At 48.5% G+C, this 21,618-nt stretch overlaps 2 protein-coding genes across 2 annotated transcripts in view; one reads left to right on the top strand and one right to left on the bottom strand.

The window, feature by feature from the left end:
* The window catches only part of NUDCD2 (NudC domain containing 2), a 39,860-nt gene extending 37,248 nt beyond the window's left edge, over positions 1–2,612 (bottom strand). Inside the window, exon 1 of the mRNA XM_077474027.1 lies at positions 2,342–2,612. Coding sequence (XP_077330153.1) covers positions 2,342–2,530 — 189 coding nt within the window. The 5' untranslated portion in view covers positions 2,531–2,612. The remainder of the gene's footprint in view (positions 1–2,341) is intronic.
* Positions 2,613–2,617: 5 nt separating this feature from the next.
* LOC143964329 (uncharacterized) overlaps positions 2,618–21,618 on the top strand; it is a 113,402-nt gene continuing 94,401 nt past the window's right edge. The window contains exon 1 of the mRNA XM_077474026.1: positions 2,618–2,901. Within this exon, the coding sequence (XP_077330152.1) occupies positions 2,856–2,901 (46 nt within the window). The 5' untranslated portion in view covers positions 2,618–2,855. The remainder of the gene's footprint in view (positions 2,902–21,618) is intronic.

Genomic DNA, 21,618 nt, shown 5'->3' with positions numbered 1-21,618 from the left:
ACCTACAGGTAAGCCTAGATTAAGGCTTACCTGTAGGTCCAAGCAATATCTCCTAAACCTATAGGGCTTAGGAGATATTTGCCCGAAAACGGGCACCGCTGTCTACGTAGACAACGGTGAGCGCGGCATTCTCAGCGACGGAGCTGCCACGCGTGTCGGCTCCCGTGCGCATGCGCGGGAGTGACGTCATCGCGGCTTCACCAAATGACAGCGGCGGAGCTGCGAGACCCCACCAAGATGGATGCGGTGGACTACAGGGGACAGCGGCGACTTCGCTGGCTCCTGTGTCAGGTAAGTGACACATAATGGGCTACTATGCGATGCATAGTAGTCCATTATGCTTTGCAGGGAATGAAAGAGGAAGTAAACTCATCAGGGTTTACTTCCTCTTTAACCCCCTGATTGCCCCCAGGTAACCCTTTCACCAGTGATCACCGTATAAGTGTTACGGGTGACTCTGGTTAGTTAGTTAGTTTGCTTTTTTATAGCATCAGGGCACCCACCATTTATTACCCAATAAAGGTTTAACCCCCTGATCACCCGGCTGGTGATATTAATTAGGTTTTAGGGTCAGGGTCTGCGTCACCCCAGGCAGCGCTAGGTTAGTGCCAGTACCGCTAACAGCCACGCGCAAAGCATACACCTCCCGTAGTGGTATAGTATCTGAACAGATCAATATCTGATCTGATCAGTTCTATACTAGCGTCCCCAGCAGTTTAGGGTTCCAAAAAAACGCATTGTTAGCGGGATCAGCCCAGATACCTGCTAGCACCTGCGTTTTGCCCCTCCACCCATCCTAGCCAAGTGCAGTATCGATCGATCACTGTCACTTACAAAACACTAAACACATAACTGCAGCGTTCGCAGAGTCAGGCCTGATTCCTGCGATCGCTAACAGTTTTTTTTGGTAGCGTTTTATATTTAAATTCTGAAGGCAGTGATTGGTTTTCGGGGTCCCGTACGCAGCTAGGCTCCCAAAAAGTCCCCCACATGTGGCATCCCCATACTCGGGAGAAGCAGAATTTATTTTTGGGTGTAATTTCACTTATGCCCATAGCATGTGTGAGCAATATATCATTTAGTGACAACTTTGTGCAAAAAAAAAAAAAAATGTAATATTCCTGCAACTTGTGGCAAAATATAAAATATTTCATGGACTCAACATGCCTCTCAGTAAATAGCTTGGGGTGTCTACTTTCCAAAATGGGGTCATGGGGGGGGGGGGGGGGGTTGTGCTATTTTCGCATTTTATGGCCTTGGAAACTGTGATAGGTAGTGAGGAGTGAAATCAATAATTTGCACCCTTAGAAATCCTGAAGGCAGTGATTGGTTTTCGGGGTCCCGTACGCGGCTAGGCTCCCAAAAAGTCCCACACATGTGGTATCCCCGTACTCAGGAGAAGCAGCAGAACTTATTTTGGGGTGCAATTCCACTTATAACTATGGCATGTGTGAGCAATATATCATTTAGTGACAACTTTTTGCAAACTTAGCACCTCAATAAATGAGATAGGCAGTCATAAATTAAAAGCTGTGTAAATTCCAGAAAATGTACTTTTGCGCAAACCAATAAATATACGCTTATTGACTTTTTTTTTTTACTAAAGACATGTGGCTGAATACATTTTGGCCTAAATGTATGACTAAAATTGAGTTTATTCGAATTTTCTTATAACAAAAAGTAGAAAATATCTTTTTTTTTTTTCAGTCTTTTTCCTTTTATATCGTAAAAAATAAAAATCGCAGAGGCAATCAAATACCATAAAAAGAAAGCTCTATTTGTGGGAAGAAAAGGACGCAAATTTCGTTTGGGTACAACATTGCATGACCGCGCAATTACCAGTTAAAGCAGTGCAGTGCGAAATTGTAAAAAGACCTCTGGTCCTTAGGCTGACAATTGGTCCGGGGCTGAAGTAGTTAATGACAAAATTACCCATGATTATGTAATCCGGGATAATGTAAAAATGTAAAGGGACAGTGTAAAAAAAACAAAAAAAAACATTTTTTAAATCTACAGAATATCATCTCTCAGCCTTAAAGGCAGCTGAAAAATCAGTATCATCCCTGAAATATATTCGATCACCCTACCAAAGAGGAGATCGGGGAGCACTGGGTGTGTAGGGATACAGGTAAGTAGAAGTCCTTTTTTATTTTAACACAAGGAACTATCCTTTCATATCACTTTAACCCTTGCAGTGCAGTGACAGCCCCCCCTGCAAGGATGGATTCGCCCTTTCTCTAGAGTTCTCCTTTAAAGTCTTGTCCACATGGGGGACCGACAGTTCTCCCCCCCCCCCCCCCCCCCTCCCTCCCAACCCACCAATCAGTGAGCCCAGCAGCACCTCTAGGATCTGCTTGTCCCGCACGGCCAACGTTATGTCTCTGATCCCCAGTTTACATCGGACATCCCGGCTCTGTGTGCCAGCCGGCACCTGCACCTCAATGAAGACCTCCTCCATGGTCTGATACCAGCAGCCCCACGGTGTTTTACACGGCACCGCCCCGCTTTTCTCCTCGAAGTGCACCGACATCCCGACTGAAAAAAGCTAGCAGCTGAGACACATGCGCAGCCGCGGCTCTATGGAACTACATTTCCCGGTATGCACCGCCACTGAAACGTCACAGGATGTGTGCGACAATTCTTTCTCCTGCTCCAGTCATCGCACAATGCTTTCCCTATTGGCTGTTCTGAGCTTGTTGTTTATCGTGTGATTGGGCTGAAGTTTAAATTGGAGGCGTGGCCATATGCTGGTTGGTGATTGGTGGAAGTCCATGTTCGCACTTTTCAAAGAAGAGCTTGGAGCTGAGATTGTACCTATAGGTTAGTGCGGTGTGTGTATCGGAGTGGTAGTGACCATGTCCTTCCCGAAGGCGCCTATCAAAAGGTTCAACGAGGATGTTGGTAAGTACAGTACAGGGATAGCTTTAAGCTACTCTCCAACTTGTTCTTAAATTCCCCATAAGGACTGAAACAGTATATGTGTGTAAGGCTGTCTTTAACATTGATTGGACCCCGGGCAAACATTTCCTTAGGGCCCCCCATTCTGAGCTACAAATTAAAGTGGAGGCCACCTTTAAAAAAAAAAAAAAAAAAACAAATATTCATAAAAAAATAAAATTTTTTTTTTTTTTTTTTTTTTTTAATAAACTTACCAGAAATCCCTGTTGCTAGGCTGTCTTCCTAATCTGCCTCTTCCTACTCCGCGGTGATCTTCTGTCTTTTCTCCTCCTCGCGTTGTCTTCTGGGGAATGGGGCCCGCTGTGTTCTGGGAACTGTGTGTACCACAATGCAGCGCGCCCCATTCACAAAGCGTTGCGCGACTCGTGCATGCACACTAGGAAACAGGCAGTGAAGCCACAAGGCTACACTGCCTGTTTACCTTTGTGAGGATGGCGGCCCCAGGACTCGATATGAGGGCCGTATCGGCCTCTGGGTGGCCAAAATCACGGGCACCCTGGACAGGTAAATGTCATTAAAAGTCAGCGGCTACAGTGTTTGTAGCCGCTGACTTTTAAAAAAAATAATTCTGCTGGAACACCCCTTTAAATGGCAGCTTGACTCAAAATCGGTTCTCAGCAGCAGATCAGGCAGCAATTGTGATTGGTTGGCAGCATATCATTGCTGCTCACTAACTGGTTGCTAGAAGCTAAAACACATTTCTGATTGGTTGCTAGAGGTTACGACACATCATTACCTCTGCATCAAATTGTGAGTGTTACTAAACTGCACTAGCAATGAAGCATTGTTATAAACCTGACTTCCAGGAGTGCACCATATACAGATTGCAGGGTTCTGGAATGCACTACATAATGCACGCTTCAACCCTGTACTCTATGTACAGAGTGCATGGTTGAGGAGTGAGCTACATACAGAGTGCTGGTGTTCTGTCGAGGTGCCCGCTATCTAGACGTGCCGGTTATGTACTGCGCATGAGCCGTACAGAACAGCACAACAGCTGATTTGACGATAAGCTGGGCTGACTTAACCGGGGCGCATGCACACATTGTAGGAGGTATATCTCGATTGGAGATACAATTTCACAGGCACAATTTAAACCTATACAAGTAGCGGTAGTAGTTCTCAGACTGTGCATCGCTGCTGCTGGAGGGAAGCTTGTGGCTGTTGAAAAGTTGGTTTTGTCTGTGTTGCAACCCATCCTATCACACAGGCAAAACTGGCCATTCAACACAGCAAACCCGCCCTCCAACGCAGACCAACAGCACACTGTTAAGCCTCCCCGCAATAGCGGGGCACAATGTGAGAACTGCTGTCTCCCCCTGGTCATGTCACTCCAGCTGATTGGAAAATCAGCTGAAGTGCGGCTCTATCCGCTGCATGCGTGGGGACTATTCTATGGGGGGGGGGGGGGGGGCACTTCTTGACAAAACACTGGCTTGCGCTACGTACAGCATGCATGGCTGAGGTTTGTGCTATGTATGGAATGCGGGGTTGAGGGATAAACTTTGTATGGAGTGCTGTGTACATCCAAGTTTTCGATTCCCCCCCCCCCCCCCCCGGATTCCAGTTCAGAGCCCCCCCCCCCCCACTTCCGGAGTAGAGATTTTCTCCCTCCCCAAATCCTCTCCTAGTATCTAGAAAACCTCATTCAGCGTGCAGATAGCTACAGAAGATCAACTAAACTTGCAGGACATCTGTCCTTGCTAGCTTCTTCACAAGGAGCTTCTGCCTGTGTACGTTCTCCCCTCCCCTGTTCCCTGCCACAGACGCTTGATACCACCTGAACCAAATAAGTTTATCTTGGTCTCACCAGATCACAGGACATGGTATCAGTATTCCATGTCCTTAGTCTGCTTGTCTAAAGCAAACTGTTTGCAGGCTTTCTCGTGCATCATCTTTAGAAGAGGCTTCCTTCTGGGACGACAGCCATGCAGACCAATTTGATGCAGTGTGAGGTGTATGGTCTAAGCATTGACAGGCTGACCCCCCCCCCCCCCTCCTTTTCAACCTCCGCAGCACTCTACTTCATCCCAAAAGGCTTTGCCTCCTATAGGCTGCAGCTACAAGCAACAGCCTGTGATTGGCTAATGCTTCGCAGCCACTGTGAAGCTACTTCATAGCCTGTAGAAAGAATGTGGCATAGCCTTTTCATATTTTAAATCTCTGCAGCCCTACTAGTTAGTAGCGGCTGCCGTTTTTGCAGTAAGGCTTGAGCTGGGAGCAGCTATCAATCAACAAGGCGGGGTAAATGGATTATGTGGGTTATCATGTGTTGGCAAATGGACACAAACTGGCCATGTAGGCACGGATCTGCTTCTGTTCTTCCTGTGATCAGTTTACATCAACAGAAGAGGGGAACTGGCAGGATCATCAGCTAGATATAACATGAAAGGCGGCAATGAGAAACCCTTTAAAGCAATGGGGAGGGGACATTTAAAGTATGTATGAACCTTTTATCTTGTAAATCTGAATGCTTTATTAATCCCAAAAGGAAATTTATTAAAAAACATTTAAAGCATTTGTTACCTTAACACTTCATATTCCTGATGTCTGTTGTATAAGGATGAGCTTGGGTGCGTTCACACAGCCCGCGCGCAGAGCACGCCAGGAAGTCGGCACTGCGTTGCGTTTATCACAGGCAGTGAGACATTTCCCGATCTCTGCAGCCGCACATCAGGGCAATGTCTCGCTGCTTGTGATTAGCGCAGTGCTGACTTCCTGGTGGGGTGTGCGAACACGCCTGAGCTCATCCTTACTGCTGTAGCATGTATTGCTTCCTTTTCCTCCCGGTGTTCCTGCCAGTCCCTCTGCTGGGAACTTGGTCTGCTCTCCTCCAATGATCAGACGTGTCCTGACATGCCCCTTCTGAACAGCCATTCACTTGCAAGCTTGGTGCGCTGCTGCTGGTTCTCCTTTCCCAACTCTTATGCAGCTGAGAATAGAGGAAATGTGATCATTTATAAAAAAAGGGGGGGGGGGGGGAGGAGAGTATTGGTGTTTTTATATATCTAGACAAAATATTTTGCTTTTAATTTCTGTTTTAAACTAAATTAGTTGCTTTAGTGCCCGTTCACACTACCGCGACTTGTCAGGCGACTTAGCCGCCTGACAAGTCGCGCTCCGTTCTGTACTATGGAACCGTTCTAATAGGAGCGACTCAAGTCGCTCCGACTTAGAAAAAGGTTCCTGTAGTATTTTCGGGGCGACTTCAGGCGACTTGCATTGACTTCTATACAGAAGTCATTTTGCAAGTCGCCGCTGAAGTCGTGTGCAGGTCGCGTCTGTGAGTCGCGCTGCAAGTCGCGTCGCCCCTGTGTGAACGGGCACTTAGAGTCCATTCACACAGGGGCAACTTTAGATCCGACTTGAAGTCGTCCCAAGTTGCCTCAAGTCGCGCAACATGATAAAATCAATGTAAGTGAATGAGAGCCATCTTAATGTACACTACTGAAGTTGCTCCGACTTCAGAAAAGATTCCTGTACTACTTCAATCCGACTTCAAGGCAACTTGTACCCATTGATTTCAATGGAAGTTGCCTCCAAGTCTGATCCCCTGTCTTAAGGGCCGGTTCACACAGCGAGGCGCGGCGAGGCGTCTCCGACTTGCCTCGCCGCGACCTGCGGGGACCTCAGCGGCGACTTGCAGAGGACTAGTGATGGCCGAACGGTTCGCCCGGCGGTCGTTTCGCGGCGAATTTCCGACTTTCGCCGTCCGCGGGTTCGAACGCCTTTTTCCGTCGTTCGCCCCGGCGGACTTACGTGTTTAATGTATACAAGAACTTTAACCTTTCGTGACACGTTTATCATGTGTTACAGGACAACCAATTGAGACATGACAGCTCATGGACACTTGGACATTCCCCCTAACCTATAAATACACCCGATCCGGTGGCCATTTTACATTCTTTCTTCTGTCACTGTAGGGAAAGGATCCTGTGTGGAGTAGGGACAGAGAAAACGCTAGCTATTTGGTACACAAAAGTTCTTTTCAGGACTGGTATAGGTGTTAGGTCAGCAGCCTGAGTTTCTTTTGTCAGTTTAGATAAAGGGACAGAGCGCTGTATGCTGCTATTTTAGGGACAGCTCAGCCAGATTAGTCTTTCTTCATCATCATCATCATCATCATCATTAGCTGTTACTATCAGGTCCACAAAAGAGCTGTTCCAGCTAATCGTTCCAGCCTACTCTTTTTTGCCAATTTGTATAGGGACAGGCAGGAAGCAGTGTGTCAGGCAGTGAGGATAATTTTAAAGACTTGCTGTTACTATTAGTTCCACAAAGGTTCTTTTCAGGACTGGTATCAGTGGTACGGTAATAGGCTTGTACACGTATAATATTCTTTCTTCCAAATATAGAAAGAATATTATACTTGACTGCTGCCCTTCTGCTGCAGTCTGCTAATCATTCACAACTCACTTGTTCCACAAAAGTTCTTATAAGGACTGGTAACTTGGTCTGTCTAGGGTGCTACGGTACATAGGCTTGGGTGCGGTACAGTCTGCTGTTCTGTAAGGACCGCTATCGGTCCACAATAGATAGGGTTGCCGTGCACTACTGCTGACCGCTGCCCTATACTGCAGCAGTCCTTCAGCGGTATAGGGACTGACGCACAGTCTGCTAAACACTAATACACAACCTGCTTGGTCCACAAAAGTTCTTATAAGGACTGGTAACTTGGTATAGGGTGCTACGGTACATAGGCCTGAGTGCGTTACAGTCTGCTGTTCTGTAAGGGCCGCTATCGGTCCACAATACATAGGGTTGCCGTGCACTACTGCTGACCGCTGCCCTATACTGCAGCAGTCCTTCATTGGTATAGGGACTGACGTACAGTCTGCTAATCACTAACACACAACCTGCTTGGTCCACAAAAGTTCTTATAAGGACTGGTAACTTGGTATAGGGTGCTACGGTACATAGGCCTGAGTGCGTTACAGTCTGCTGTTCTGTAAGGACCGCTATCGGTCCACAATACATAGGGTTGCCGTGCACTACTGCTGACCGCTGCCCTATACTGCAGCAGTCCTTCATTGGTATAGGGACTGACGTACAGTCTGCTAATCACTAACACACAACCTGCTTGGTCCACAAAAGTTCTTATAAGGACTGGTAACTTGGTATAGGGTGCTACGGTACATAGGCCTGAGTGCGTTACAGTCTGCTGTTCTGTAAGGACCGCTATCGGTCCACAATACATAGGGTTGCCGTGCACTACTGCTGACCGCTGCCCTATACTGCAGCAGTCCTTCAGCGGTATAGGGACTGACGCACAGTCTGCTAAACACTAACACACAACCTGCTTGGTCCACAAAAGTTCTTATAAGGACTGGTAACTTGGTATAGGGTGCTACGGTACATAGGCCTGAGTGCAGTACAGTCTGCTGTTCTGTAAGGACCGCTATCGGTCCACAATACATAGGGTTGCCGTGCACTACTGCTGACCGCTGCCCTATACTGCAGCAGTCCTTCATTGGTATAGGGACTGACGTACAGTCTGCTAATCACTAACACACAACCTGCTTGGTCCACAAAAGTTCTTATAAGGACTGGTAACTTGGTATAGGGTGCTACGGTACATAGGCCTGAGTGCGTTACAGTCTGCTGTTCTGTAAGGACCGCTATCGGTCCACAATACATAGGGTTGCCGTGCACTACTGCTGACCGCTGCCCTATACTGCAGCAGTCCTTCATTGGTATAGGGACTGACGTACAGTCTGCTAATCACTAACACACAACCTGCTTGGTCCACAAAAGTTTTTATAAGGACTGGTAACTTGGTATAGGGTGCTACGGTACATAGGCCTGAGTGCAGTACAGTCTGCTGTTCTGTAAGGACCGCTATCGGTCCACAATACATAGGGTTGACGTGCACTACTGCTGACCGCTGCCCTATACTGCAGCAGTCCTTCATTGGTATAGGGACTGACGTACAGTCTGCTAATCACTAACACACAACCTGCTTGGTCCACAAAAGTTCTTATAAGGACTGGTAACTTGGTATAGGGTGCTACGGTACATAGGCCTGAGTGCAGTACAGTCTGCTGTTCTGTAAGGACCGCTATCGGTCCACAATACATAGGGTTGCCGTGCACTACTGCTGACCGCTGCCCTATACTGCAGCAGTCCTTCATTGGTATAGGGACTGACGTACAGTCTGCTAATCACTAACACACAACCTGCTTGGTCCACAAAAGTTCTTATAAGGACTGGTAACTTGGTATAGGGTGCTACGGTACATAGGCCTGAGTGCGTTACAGTCTGCTGTTCTGTAAGGACCGCTATCGGTCCACAATACATAGGGTTGCCGTGCACTACTGCTGACCGCTGCCCTATACTGCAGCAGTCCTTCATTGGTATAGGGACTGACGTACAGTCTGCTAATCACTAACACACAACCTGCTTGTTCCACAAAAGTTCTTATAAGGACTGGTAACTTGGTATAGGGTGCTACGGTACATAGGCTTGAGTGCGGTACAGTCTGCTGTTCTGTAAGGACCGCTATCGGTCCACAATAGATAGGGTTGACGTGCACCACTGCTGACCGCTGCCCTATACTGCAGCAGTCCTTCAGCGGTATAGGGACTGACGTACAGTCTGCTAAACACTAATACACAACCTGCTTGGTCCACAAAAGTTCTTATAAGGACTGGTAACTTGGTATAGGGTGCTACGGTACATAGGCTTGAGTGCGGTACAGTCTGCTGTTCTGTAAGGACCGCTATAGGTCCACAATAGATAGGGTTGACGTGCACCACTGCTGACCGCTCACCTATACTGCAGCAGTCCTTCAGCGGTATAGGGACTAAGAGTTTTGTCACAGGGTCATTTAAAAAATGACATGCAGAGGAAGAGGCAGGCCCTTCCGCAGGGGTGGTAGGGGTAGGGCAGGAGCAACAGGCTTGAGCCAAAGTGGGAAGTTGCAGAAGGTGCGTTCAATTACTTTAAAGGATGCACCAGACTTGGTTGAGTGGCTCGCTCAGCCTTACTCTTCTGCACCCTCCTCATCCTCTCGATCTGCACCCTCTTCTTCACTCTCTGCTATGTGCACCCCCAAAGACACTACCACCAACAACACGACCACCACCACCACCACCACATACCTTCCGCTTGAGTCACTGGAATTATTTTCCGATCCATATCAAGAGGACATTTCTGATGCGCAGCCACTCTTGGTATTGGATCAGGAAGAGGAGGTAGCAACAAGCGCTACTCAGCAGTCTGACGCCAGTACCCAGATCAGCCCAAGGAGGAGGTTGGTCCCCGGTGTTGCTGCCTACTCTACTTATAGCGGTGGGGAAGGTGACGTTGATGATGACGTGTCTAGTGATGTCACGTGGGTGCCCACAAGAGAGGAAGAGGAGGGGAGTTCAGAGGGAGATATGGACCAGCAGATAGGGAGGAGAAGCAGCAATGACTTACATTGCACAGCAGGGACAAAGCAGACTGCAAATGTATCAGGAGCGAGTCATCGACCATGTACGGTCACATCTGGCGCTCCCAGGACACCGGCACATGGCTCCGCAGTGTGGGCTTTTTTTAACGTGTCCGCTGCTGACAATAGCGTTGCCATCTGCAATCTTTGCAGTCAACGCGTTAGTCGCGGTAAGCCCAATACTCACCTAGGGACGACCGCCTTAAGAAGGCACATGAGCAGCCATCACCGAGCCCAGTGGGAGCAACGGAACACACAAAGCCACACTGCAGGCTCTCACCGTCCAGCCTCGTCTTCTACTTCTCCTTCTCCTCTCTCCTCACAATTGTCCTCCACTCCACCTTCCATCACGCCAAGCTCACATTTTTCTGCAAAAAGGCAGGCTTCCGTGGGCCTAATGTTTGAGCGTAAAAAATGATGACGCCGGATAACCCTCTTGCCCAACGGTTGGCGGCTGGCTTGTCAGAACTCATAGCCCGCCAACTACTGCCATATAAACTGGTGGACTCGGAGGCCTTTCGCAAATTTGTGGCCATTGGAACACCACAATGGAAGGTCCCAGGAAGGAAGTATTTCTCAGAGAAGGGCATCCCAGAGCTATATGGCCATGTTCAGCGGCAAGTGAATGTATCTCTGGCACACAGTGTCGGTGCCAAGATACATCTGACCACAGACACGTGGTCTAGCAAACACGGGCAGGGAAGGTATATCAGTTTTACTGCCCACTGGGTGAACCTTCTGACGGCCGTCAAGCATGTAACCCGTGGCACCCGTGTAGATTTGGTTTTACCGCCACGGATTGCATGCAGGCCTGACTCTTCTTCTCCTCCTCCTACTCCATCCTCCTCCCTCTCCTCCTCAGCTGCCTCCTCCTTTTCCGCTGCTAGCGTCTCTTCCACTGCACCGCCCAAGCTCCCCAGATCCTATTCCACATGCCAGGTGAGACGTTGCCATGCCGTGCTGCGTCTGTTGTGCCTGGAAGCAAAGAGCCACACTGGCCCGGCACTCCTTTCAGCTTTGCGTTCACAGGCAGATGAGTGGCTAACACCGCTCAATTTGACAGTTGGTAAAGTGGTGTGTGACAACGGTGCCAATCTGCTTAGCGCATTGAAACAGGGCAAAATCACGCACGTGCCGTGCATGGCACACGTCTTAAACTTGGTCGTGCAGCGATTCCTTGTCAAATACCCTGGGGTCCAGGACATCTTGCGGCAGGCAAGGAAAATCTCGGCCCATTTCAGAAGATCTTACACGGCCATGGCTCGCCTTGCTGACATTCAGCGGCGACACCATCTGCCGGTCAGACGTCTTATTTGCGATTGCCCGACGCGATGGAACTCAACCTTCTATATGCTTGATAGGCTGCTCCAGCAGAAACGTGCAGTTAACGTCTACCTGTATGAACTCTGCGAAAGAAACGGTTCTGGGGAGCTGGGTTTTTTTTCACCGCGCCAGTGGCTGCTCATGCGCGACACATGCAGACTTCTGCGGCCATTTGAGGAGATCACCAAACTGGTCAGTCGCAGCCATGGCGCCATCAGTGACATGGTACCTTATGCCTTCTTTCTGGAGCGTGCATTGCGTCGTGTCATTGATCAGGCTGTGGAGGAGCAGGAGCGGGAAGATGAGGAAGTCGCAATGCTGGATGAATTCCCAGGGGGGGCTACTCTATCTGAGACAAGTCAACAACAGGAGTCTGATGAGGAGTCAGAGGAGGATGGTGCCGGGGCGGATGAGCAGGAGCAAGAAGAGCATGCTTTAAACCTTTCTGGGATCCCTGTTGTGCGAGGATGGGGAGAGGAGAATGAAGAGGACGACATTATCCTGGATGATGAGCAGGAGCCAGGCCACCACACCGCTTCCACTTTAGTGCAAATGGGGGCCTTCATGCTCCAGTGTTTTAATAGGGACCCCCGTATAAAAAGCATGAGGGTCAAGGACCAGTACTGGGTGGCAACGTACTTAGACCCCCGGTACAAACACAAAATGGCGGAAATGTTACCGCCGTCGCAGAGGGCTGTCAGAATGCAGCACTTCCAGGCCTTGCTTCGAGAAATGCTGCATTCTGCTTTTGCGTGCGCTGGCAGAGGAGCAATTCCCACTCCCAGAGAAGGATTTGCGGGTACCAATCCAACAGCGCCTGCAAGAAGAGGCCGGTTTGAAGATGTGTTGGTGACTTCGGATATGAGGTCATTCTTTCAGCCGACCCATCGACAGGTGTCATCCGGATCCAGCATCAGGGAACGCCTAGACCGTCAGGTGTCCGACTACATTGGGTTAACGGCCGATGTGGACGCTCTGAGGAGTGATGAACCCCTAGACTACTGGGTGGGCAGGCTTGACCTCTGGCCAGAGCTTGCCCAATTTGCAATCGAACTGTTGGCTTGCCCCTCATCCAGTGTCCTGTCCGAAAGGACGTTCAGCGCAGCAGGGGGGATTGTGACCGATAAGCGTACTCGCCTAGCTCACCACAGTGTTAACTACCTCACATTTCTAAAAATGAATGAGGCATGGATCTCGGAGGAATTCAACACATGTGATCAGTAGACCATGTATATGTCTATAAACAATTTTTGGAATCAAGCACACAGACCTTCTTAATTCATTTGGCTCACTTCCCTGACCCAAAAAAGCACACCGTACTATATGCCCCTACCCTCCTCTTTGAAGAGGTTGAGCGGTGTCATATTTCTACTGGGGCTGCTTATTATGAGGGGTTCCCACCATCCCTGTGCTGTGCTGACTTCCTCCTGGGTGTTCTTATTATGAGGGGCTCCCACCATCCCTGTGCTGTGCTGACTTCCTCCTGGGGGTTCTTATTATGAGGGGATCACACCATCCCTGTGCTGTGCTGACTTCCTCCTGGGGCTGCTTACGGTGCTGCTGTCAGCGCTGTATGTCACGGAGCTGCTGTCAGCGCTGTATGTCACGGAGCTGCTGTCAGCGCTGTATGTCACGGAGCTGCTGTCAGCGCTGTATGTCACGGAGCTGCTGTCAGCGCTGTATGTCACGGAGCTGCTGTCAGCGCTGTATGTCACGGAGCTGCTGTCAGCGCTGTATGTCACGGAGCTGCTGTCAGCGCTGTATGTCACGGTGCTGCTGTCAGCGCTGTATGTCACGGAGCTGCTGTCAGCGCTGTATGTCACGGAGCTGCTGTCAGTGCTGTATGTCACGGAGCTGCTGTCAGCGCTGTATGTCACGGAGCTGCTGTCAGCGCTGTATGTCACGGAGCTGCTGTCAGCGCTGTATGTCACGGTGCTGCTGTCAGCGCTGTATGTCACGGAGCTGCTGTCAGCGCTGTATGTCACGGAGCTGCTGTCAGCGCTGTATGTCACGGAGCTGCTGTCAGCGCTGTATGTCACGGAGCTGCTGTCAGCGCTGTATGTCACGGAGCTGCTGTCAGCGCTGTATGTCACGGAGCTGCTGTCAGCGCTGTATGTCACGGAGCTGCTGTCAGCGCTGTATGTCACGGAGCTGCTGTCAGCGCTGTATGTCACGGAGCTGCTGTCAGCGCTGTATGTCACGGAGCTGCTGTCAGCGCTGTATGTCACGGAGCTGCTGTCAGTGCTCTGTATTACGGTGCTGCTGTCAGTGCTCTGTATCTCCTGCACCCTCTTGTTTGCCTACCCTGGTCCCTGACCTTCCCTCTCCTCCATTGCCTTCATTAGCTCCATAGTCCTGAATTGTCAGAACAATTTCCCAAATAAAAAAAAAATGCTTGTAGTTATCGATCCCAAATTCACCTCATACATGTATTATGCTATTGTCCAGGTGGTGGGACTACGTGCTACCCCCTAATAATTACCCCGTGGCCGCAAATTCGACCTAAAGGTTTGCGAAATTCGCCTCCCATTGAAGTCAATGGAGCCCGCGGCGAACGGTCGTTTTCGCGAACGTTTGTGCCCGTTCGCGTTTCGCGTTCGCGAAACGTCCCGTCGGAAGTTCGTCCATCACTACAGAGGACTTCTGTATAGAAGTCAATGCAAGTCGCCCCCGAAGTCGCCCCGAAGTAGTACAGGAACCTTTTTTCTGAGTCGGAGCGACTCGAGTCGCTCCTCTCAGAACGGTTCCATTGTACAGAACGGGGGCGACTTGCGGGAGCGAGGCGAGCCGTGTCGCCTCGCATCGCCTCGCTGTGTGAACCGGCCCTTACTGAAGCAACTTTCCAGGAAGTAAGAATAGTTTTCTAGGCAAACCCCTCCCTCCCACAGAGCTGATTATTATGTGATTGGCCACTGGTAAAGTCCCCTGTCCTGGAGGCAACTTCAAGTTGCCTTGTAAGTTGCTTCAAGTCGTGCTGTGATTCATACTCAAGTCGTGTCCAAGTTGCCTCCCAAAGTCTCGCTGGAAGTCGTGTTGCCCCTGTGTGAATGGACTATTACAAGGTGATCATTTGCAATCGTGTAAGGGCCGGTTCACACAGCGAGGCGAGGCGACACGGCTCGCCTCACCTCGCTCCCGCAAGTCGCCCCCGTTCTGTACAATGGAACCGTTCTGAGAGGAGCGACTCGAGTCGCTCCGACTCAGAAAAAAGGTTCCTGTACTACTTCAGGGCGACTTCGGGGGCGACTTGCATTGACTTCTATACAGAAGTCCTCTGCAAGTCGCCGCTGAGCTCCCCGCAGGTCGCGGCGAGGTAAGTCGGAGACGCCTCGCCGCGCCTCGCTGTGTGAACCGGCCCTTAAAGTGTAGGGCCACCCTGAAAAAGAGCATTAATATTATAAAAAAAAAAAAAAACACATTTGAAGAGATTTTTTTTACCTGGTCAGAAATCATTGTTGCTAGGCAGTCTTCCTATCTGCCTTCTTCCTGCTCCTCAGTGATCTTTGGCCCCCTGGGTAATGGGGCGCGCTGTGTTCTGGGAACTGTGTGTTCCCTAACACAGTGCGTCCCATTCACAAAGCGCCACGTGACTCGCACATGCGCAGTAGGAAACAGGCAGTGAAGCCCTTAGTACGAATGGCAGCACTGGGACCCGAGAGCTGAGGGACATGTCGGCCTCGGCGGCCATCGCGGGCGCCCTGGAAAGGTAAGTCTCCTTATTAAAAGTCAGCAGTTACTTTTTTTTTTTTAGCTGCTGACTTTTAAAAAAAAAAAATTTCTCAAGTCATCTTCCAGGACGGCACACCTGAGAGATGAGAGGCTCCTCCCTACAGGAAACACAATCAATCGACAGCTGTTTTAAGTCCCCACCCTTCCCCTTGATCCTCAGTTTTTGATTGTGTTTCTCCCTACACAGCGAAACTGTTTGTTTTTTTCCAAATGACCCGAAGCCTGGGGCTGGTGGTCTCCCCCTGGGAGCCGGACCACAAGCCTGGGAAGCCTCTGGGTCTGGTAGGATATTCTTGTCCTTCCTGGGGGGGGTTCCCCTATCTTTTCCTCAGGTCGGGCAGCAGAAATTGGAAGAGCCCCCCTGAGAGCTGAAGGACCCTGGGTACAGTGGTGTACCCAGAACTTCAGGGGCCATTATCCTGTCTCCCCCTCCTTACCTGTACAGGTGGCTGTTCAGACGGGGGTGCTGGCCATCGGTTCTTTCCAGGGGGATCTTGTCCCCGACTCCTGGGTCCCCGGTAGCTCGCGTGGGCTGCCGGAGAGGGCGTGGCAACAAGCACCGCGTCATTTTCAAACTTCGGGAAAATGGCAGCGGCGTTCTTACCCAGGAGGGAAGGCTGTGAGTCAGTAGGAGCAGGCGCCCACATCCTCCTTTCTCTAGAGCGAGGAGGCACCAGTTTACTACGGTGGATGTCTGCCTTAACCACCTCAGATATGAAGATGGGAATGAGGAATGGAAGGCATTGCCCCCCCCCCCCCCCCCCCCATGTATATAGACTGACTGGTACAGTGCAGGACACAGCCTAACCTGGCACCTCCCTATGGGGACAGCAGTTGGGGGGGGAAGCACTTTGGCGGCTATCCTCCTTGCGTGTGGACCATAAGGATGGAAAAGCAAGCCCGCTGGCTGTGGCAAAAAGAGGAAGACTACAACGGTGAGTACTTTACTTTCCTTTTGCCGTGGGAATTTAGCTGCAAAATCCCAAATTCCAGCCAGAGGGTTCCTGGGCATTTGAGATCTCACCTGGGGTCTGGATTCAAATAGCCCTTAAGCTTCTGCTAAAAACACCAGCTGCAGCCCCTCTTACATCAGAGAAGCTGTATGGTGGACAGGTGGTGCAGAGGAACGAGTGTGCCTAAGCCACTTCAGATGAGAAAGAGGTAGGTAGGCCATTGCTCCCCCTTCCCCGTGTATATACTGACTGGTGCAGTGCAGAACTTGGGGTCGGGATACAAATAGCGCAGACGCCACTGCTAAAACCACCAGCCACAGCTCCCTCTTACAGCAGAGACACTGTGGTTATCGCAGCAGTAGGTTGCCAGCCTCTCCCTACATGCCCAGTTGTGGTACATTTAGTAGGGATGAATATAGCGTACAGAGGGGACCTGGTAGATACAAAGTTACTTACAGGCCAGGTATACCACTGAACAGGTTATTAATTGGGCAGTGGTTGGTGGATTCAGAAGCTCCCCTGGTCAGCAGGTGCACTAGGTTACCGGCCCTATTAGCCCAGCTGCTAGGAATCTGAAGTTGCTTCACAATGTTTAAAAGCTGACCTAACATTCAAGGATGGGCAGAGACCAAGCTACTGTGTGGCACAGTAGGGGTTCCCTTGTCACAGATCCTCCTTTTGGGGGTTGCTTGCTATAGTTAACTTTCATAAGCTCCAACCTCCCACTCCACCTTTACACTGTGTTTATATTATAGTGTAGGAGGAAAGAAGAAACTTTTTTTTATTGGTTTGGGCTACAATCCACTCAGTGGCAGATCTAAAGGCGATTCACCATAGATCGCTCAATACATCCTTTTAATTGAGGATTTTCTGTGCAAACCTATGCAAGAGCTACATAATTGATTGTTTGAAGCCTGCAGATAGCTATTTACCTCCCAGGCTAAACTGGTAACCACCTCTTCTAGAGAGGTCTTAAATTGGTCTCTAGGGCTGGGCTCATTGAGACTTTAGTTGCTAATCAGCACCACCTGGATATGTGCTTGCTAGTGTTTGCTCAGTCTATGGAGGTAAGGTAGGACAACAACTACTACTAATAGTAGGGTGTCCAACCATTTTAGGATCTGTTCCTTCTCTGGTGGTGAGGGTTTAGTATCTACAGCCCAGGCTATGCCTATGAAATAAATTGCCTGTTGGTTATTTCATAAAGGGATAGACCATGACTCCTCATTGGCTGCACACCAGTAGACCTCAGTAGTGAAGGTTTGTGCTTGCTGGGATGTTTTTGTGGCACAGCAGAAATACACATTGAGATTTGTGACATCTCTGCTTAATAAGGACTATATTGCTGTACATCAGAAATGCACTGCACTGAAGCTTGTTTGCTGTCCTTTATATACTAAAGGTACTGCTTTGTTTGGCTACAGATCAGAAAAATACAACAGTGAAGGTGATCTGTACTTTCTGGTTTTGTGTTGCACAGCAGAAATGCACATCATTGTGTCTGGTGACATCTCTGCTCATAATGGTTATATTGCTGCACATCAGACATACACAAGATTGAGGTCTGTCTGTGGGGCTTTGTGTCCTGTTTTACTGCCTTGTTGGTTACTTATCAGAAAGGCAGCAGTGAAGTCTGATGGTCCTGATTTGCGTGGCGCTGTGTTGATTCAGACAGTGCTATTAACAGCAATGGCTGCCGAGTTTAAACATGCGATTTGACATGTTGAGTCGCATGACAAATCATTTCAATATGGATGTGCTATCTCTATTCATAGTGTTTTATTGTTGCACATCAGATTTATACAGCATTAAGGTCTGTGAGGTTTTTGTGTCCTGTATTACTGCCTTATCAGAAAGGCAGCAGTGAAAATTGATGGTTCGAATTTGTTGGGCTACATAGTAGAAATACAAATTGAACCCCTGCCAGGTGTAGTACATATACTGCCTTTGGTAATCCGTGTAGCACCACAAAGTGGTGTTGTGCTGATTTTAGCCATGCGATTTGACATGTTGAGTCGCAAGGCCAAATCGCTTCAATATGGATGTGCTATCTCTATTCAGAATTGTTATATTGTTGCACATCAGACATATACAAGATTGAAGGTTGTCTGTCCTTTTATGTCTTGCATATACTGCCTTATTGGCTGCATATCAGAAAGGACACAGCAGTGAAGGTTGCTTGTCTTTTTCTGATTTTGTTTTTGCTGCTCAGCTGAGAGACACATTGAGGATGGTGGCCTCTCTGCTCAGTATTGGTATATTACTACACATCAGACATACACAAAGATTGAATGTTTGTGTCCTGTATGTCCTATATTTACTGCCTTATCGTTTGTATATCAGGCTAAGCAGTGTTTCTCATGGATCTACCTTTCTGCATCTTAGGGATACACAGCAGGGGTTTGTTGGCTGCAATCCTCCAGGGAGTCACAGCATTGGGGACCCCTTACTTGTTCGACCTGAAAATTGCTATTTGTTTTTTTTTTTTTTTTTCCCTGCGACCTGTGTAATCTTGAGGTCTGTGGATCCAGGAATCAGGGACTGCTGGTGTCGCACAGACACAAATGGTACCCATTGGAAGCCATAGTATATGACTTCTCATGCGTCTTGCAGTCCCAAGTCGCAGGTTGGGTCGCACGGGTGTGGGAACCCTAAACTTATCTGTCCCTTCTGATTGAGGTTTTGCTACACAGCAGGAATACTCATCATGGCGTTATTGTTTTATTTTGCAGCGGACCAGAAAGATTGCAGCTGTAAAGGCTGTCTGTCTTTTTCCTCAGTGTCTGCTTTTATGTTGTTGCACAGCAGAAATACTCAAGATTGAAGCTTGTTGGTGCTTTCTGTTTCAGAAAAACACAATGCTGCAGGTTGCTTGTATCCTTTCTCAGTGTTGGTTCTATCTGAATTACACTACAGAAGTGCATGACAGAAAGGATTGTCTTGTGTTCCATATTTTTCCCTGTGGCATAGCAGAAATGCACAACACGGGAGTTGGTGTTCATATTAATCTTATAACTGTATTTGGTGGTTTGTCAGAAATACACAACATAGAAGTTTGGGTCTTTCTGTCTTTATAGCCTTGTTTTGCTGTACATAGGTAAAGCACAACAGTAAAGGGGGTTCCTGTCCTTTCCGTATTTATATATCAGTTATGACCTAGCTAGCTGCACTAAAGAAATACGCAGCATTTAGGGTTTGCTTGTGTCTTAATGTTTTTACGTCTTGGCAGCACATCAGAAAACCAGACTATGAGGACTGTTTGTCTACGTTGAGGTTCAGATTTGGGTCTCTTCCCATATTTGATATATTGGTTTAGCTAGTCACACTCAGGCACACAACATTGTTGTCTATGTTTGTGTCCTTTCTGTCTAAATCTATTGTGCCGTGCCCACAATCTATGATCATTTTATTTGTGATATTAATAATGCATGTATCACCTTTTGTATTTCAGCCTTCTTTTCCATGGAGGGGCCAGGAGTTCGGGCTGCAGCTGCCACATGTCAGAAAACCTTGACCACTTGCATTCAGGGATGCCAGAACCATTTCCTAGGGTTGAAGCCCTGTAGGGTTATGGGACACTGGAGGAAGGGGATAATGAATCGCCCTGTTTAGTAAGAACTTGGAGAGTTCTGTTCAGAGGAGTATTAGGGCCTGAGGATGAAGTATAAAGATGTATACCCGATCGAATAGGTTTCGGCTCGGTGCATGGCCTTCATTTTGCCCTTTTAGCAAAACTAGACATAGCAATATGGGTAGTCTACTCCTGCTAGGGACTTTAATCTCCTGAAGAAGGCTCTCAGGCGTAAGTAAGGACATAGATTGGGCATGCCTTAAACCCAGGGTTCAAGCTTCTGTTAATCTATTTCCCTTAAGTAGGCTTCCCTTTAGTCTTTTGCTGACATAAAGATAAAAGGGAAGCAGTTTTATTTCCCTCAACAGGATAGTGTTAAGACAGGCCCTCTTATTGATTAATGTAGTGTCCTTGTCTTACACAGGTCTCTTATTTATCTTTTTAGTGGTTCTAAGTAGCACCTACAGGCATAATAGGCCATGGTTGTTAGATGTGTGAGATAGGCAACATTGCTAACCTACAAGTTTAACATGTTTTCTGATTCCATTTTTAAGAGCCCATTTCACCTAGATACTGCATCTGAAGCGGAAAAGGCAGGAACATCTGTGGAGCAGACCTGCAGATCAGCCGCATGATCCAGCTAACATGCCTTCATCAAGCATATGAGCGTATGGAGTGGAGGTAAAGCTCACTGCAGAGCCAAGGTTCGCCAAGAGGGTTTTGCAGTGGCCCCACCCTAAGGTAGGCCTGAGGTACTTGTTTATCCTCTCAGGTGTGCCGTCCTGGAAGATGACTTGAGAAAAGTACCAGTTACTTACCGGTAACTGTCTTTCTGGGAAATCTTCCAGGACGGCAGGCCTACTTCCCGCCCGTTGGAGGAGGGAAAATTCTAGAACACTAGAAGGTGAGTACCTATGAGGAATGATTTCCCTTGTGAACCTGGTTCAGGAGTTACTTCTCTACAAACTGAGGATCAAGGGGAAGGGTGGGGACTTAAAACAGCTGTCGATTGATTGTGTTTCCTGTAGGGAGGAGCCTCTCATCTCTCAGGTGTGCCGTCCTGGAAGATTTCCCAGAAAGACAGTTACCGGTAAGTAACTGGTACTTTTTTTACAGCTGAAACACCGCTTCAAGTTTAAAATGGAAATGAAAAGCAAAACATTTGTGTGTAGATGTAGAAAAAAACGGCACGGTCAGTTTGAAATGGGAGCGCAGGCAGGGGGATTAGCAGGAGCACCAGGTATTTTCCAAGTCCTCCTCCAGGTCAGTCACATGAGATTGGCTCCACCTCCTACAGGAAATGCAAGCACAGAGAAGGTAAAAGCTCCCCACCCACTATTGCCCTTCAATTTTTTTCATTTTTATTTTTGAATTATGAAAATGACAAATCTGTTATACCTGCTCTATGTAATGGTTTTGCACAGAGCAGTCTCAATCCTCTTCTCTGATCCACGCCAGTGCTGCTCCTTTTTTTTTTTTTCCTCTTTTAGCTGACCTTGTACCATTGATGTACCGTATTTATCGGGGTATAACACGCACCCCAAGTTTAGGAGGGCATTTTAAGGAAAAAAGTTTTAGGAGGGAAGTTTAAGGGAAAAAAATCTTACATTTAAATGCCCGTCAATGCAGCCTTATCAGTGTGCATCTGCAGC

Source organism: Lithobates pipiens, unplaced genomic scaffold (genome assembly GCF_037356315.1).
Source record: "Lithobates pipiens isolate NorthernLeopardFrog02 unplaced genomic scaffold, aLitPip1_a1.2 Scaffold_8, whole genome shotgun sequence".
NCBI classification, from domain to species: Eukaryota; Metazoa; Chordata; class Amphibia; order Anura; family Ranidae; genus Lithobates; species Lithobates pipiens.
This window is presented reverse-complemented; position numbering and strand designations above follow the sequence as displayed.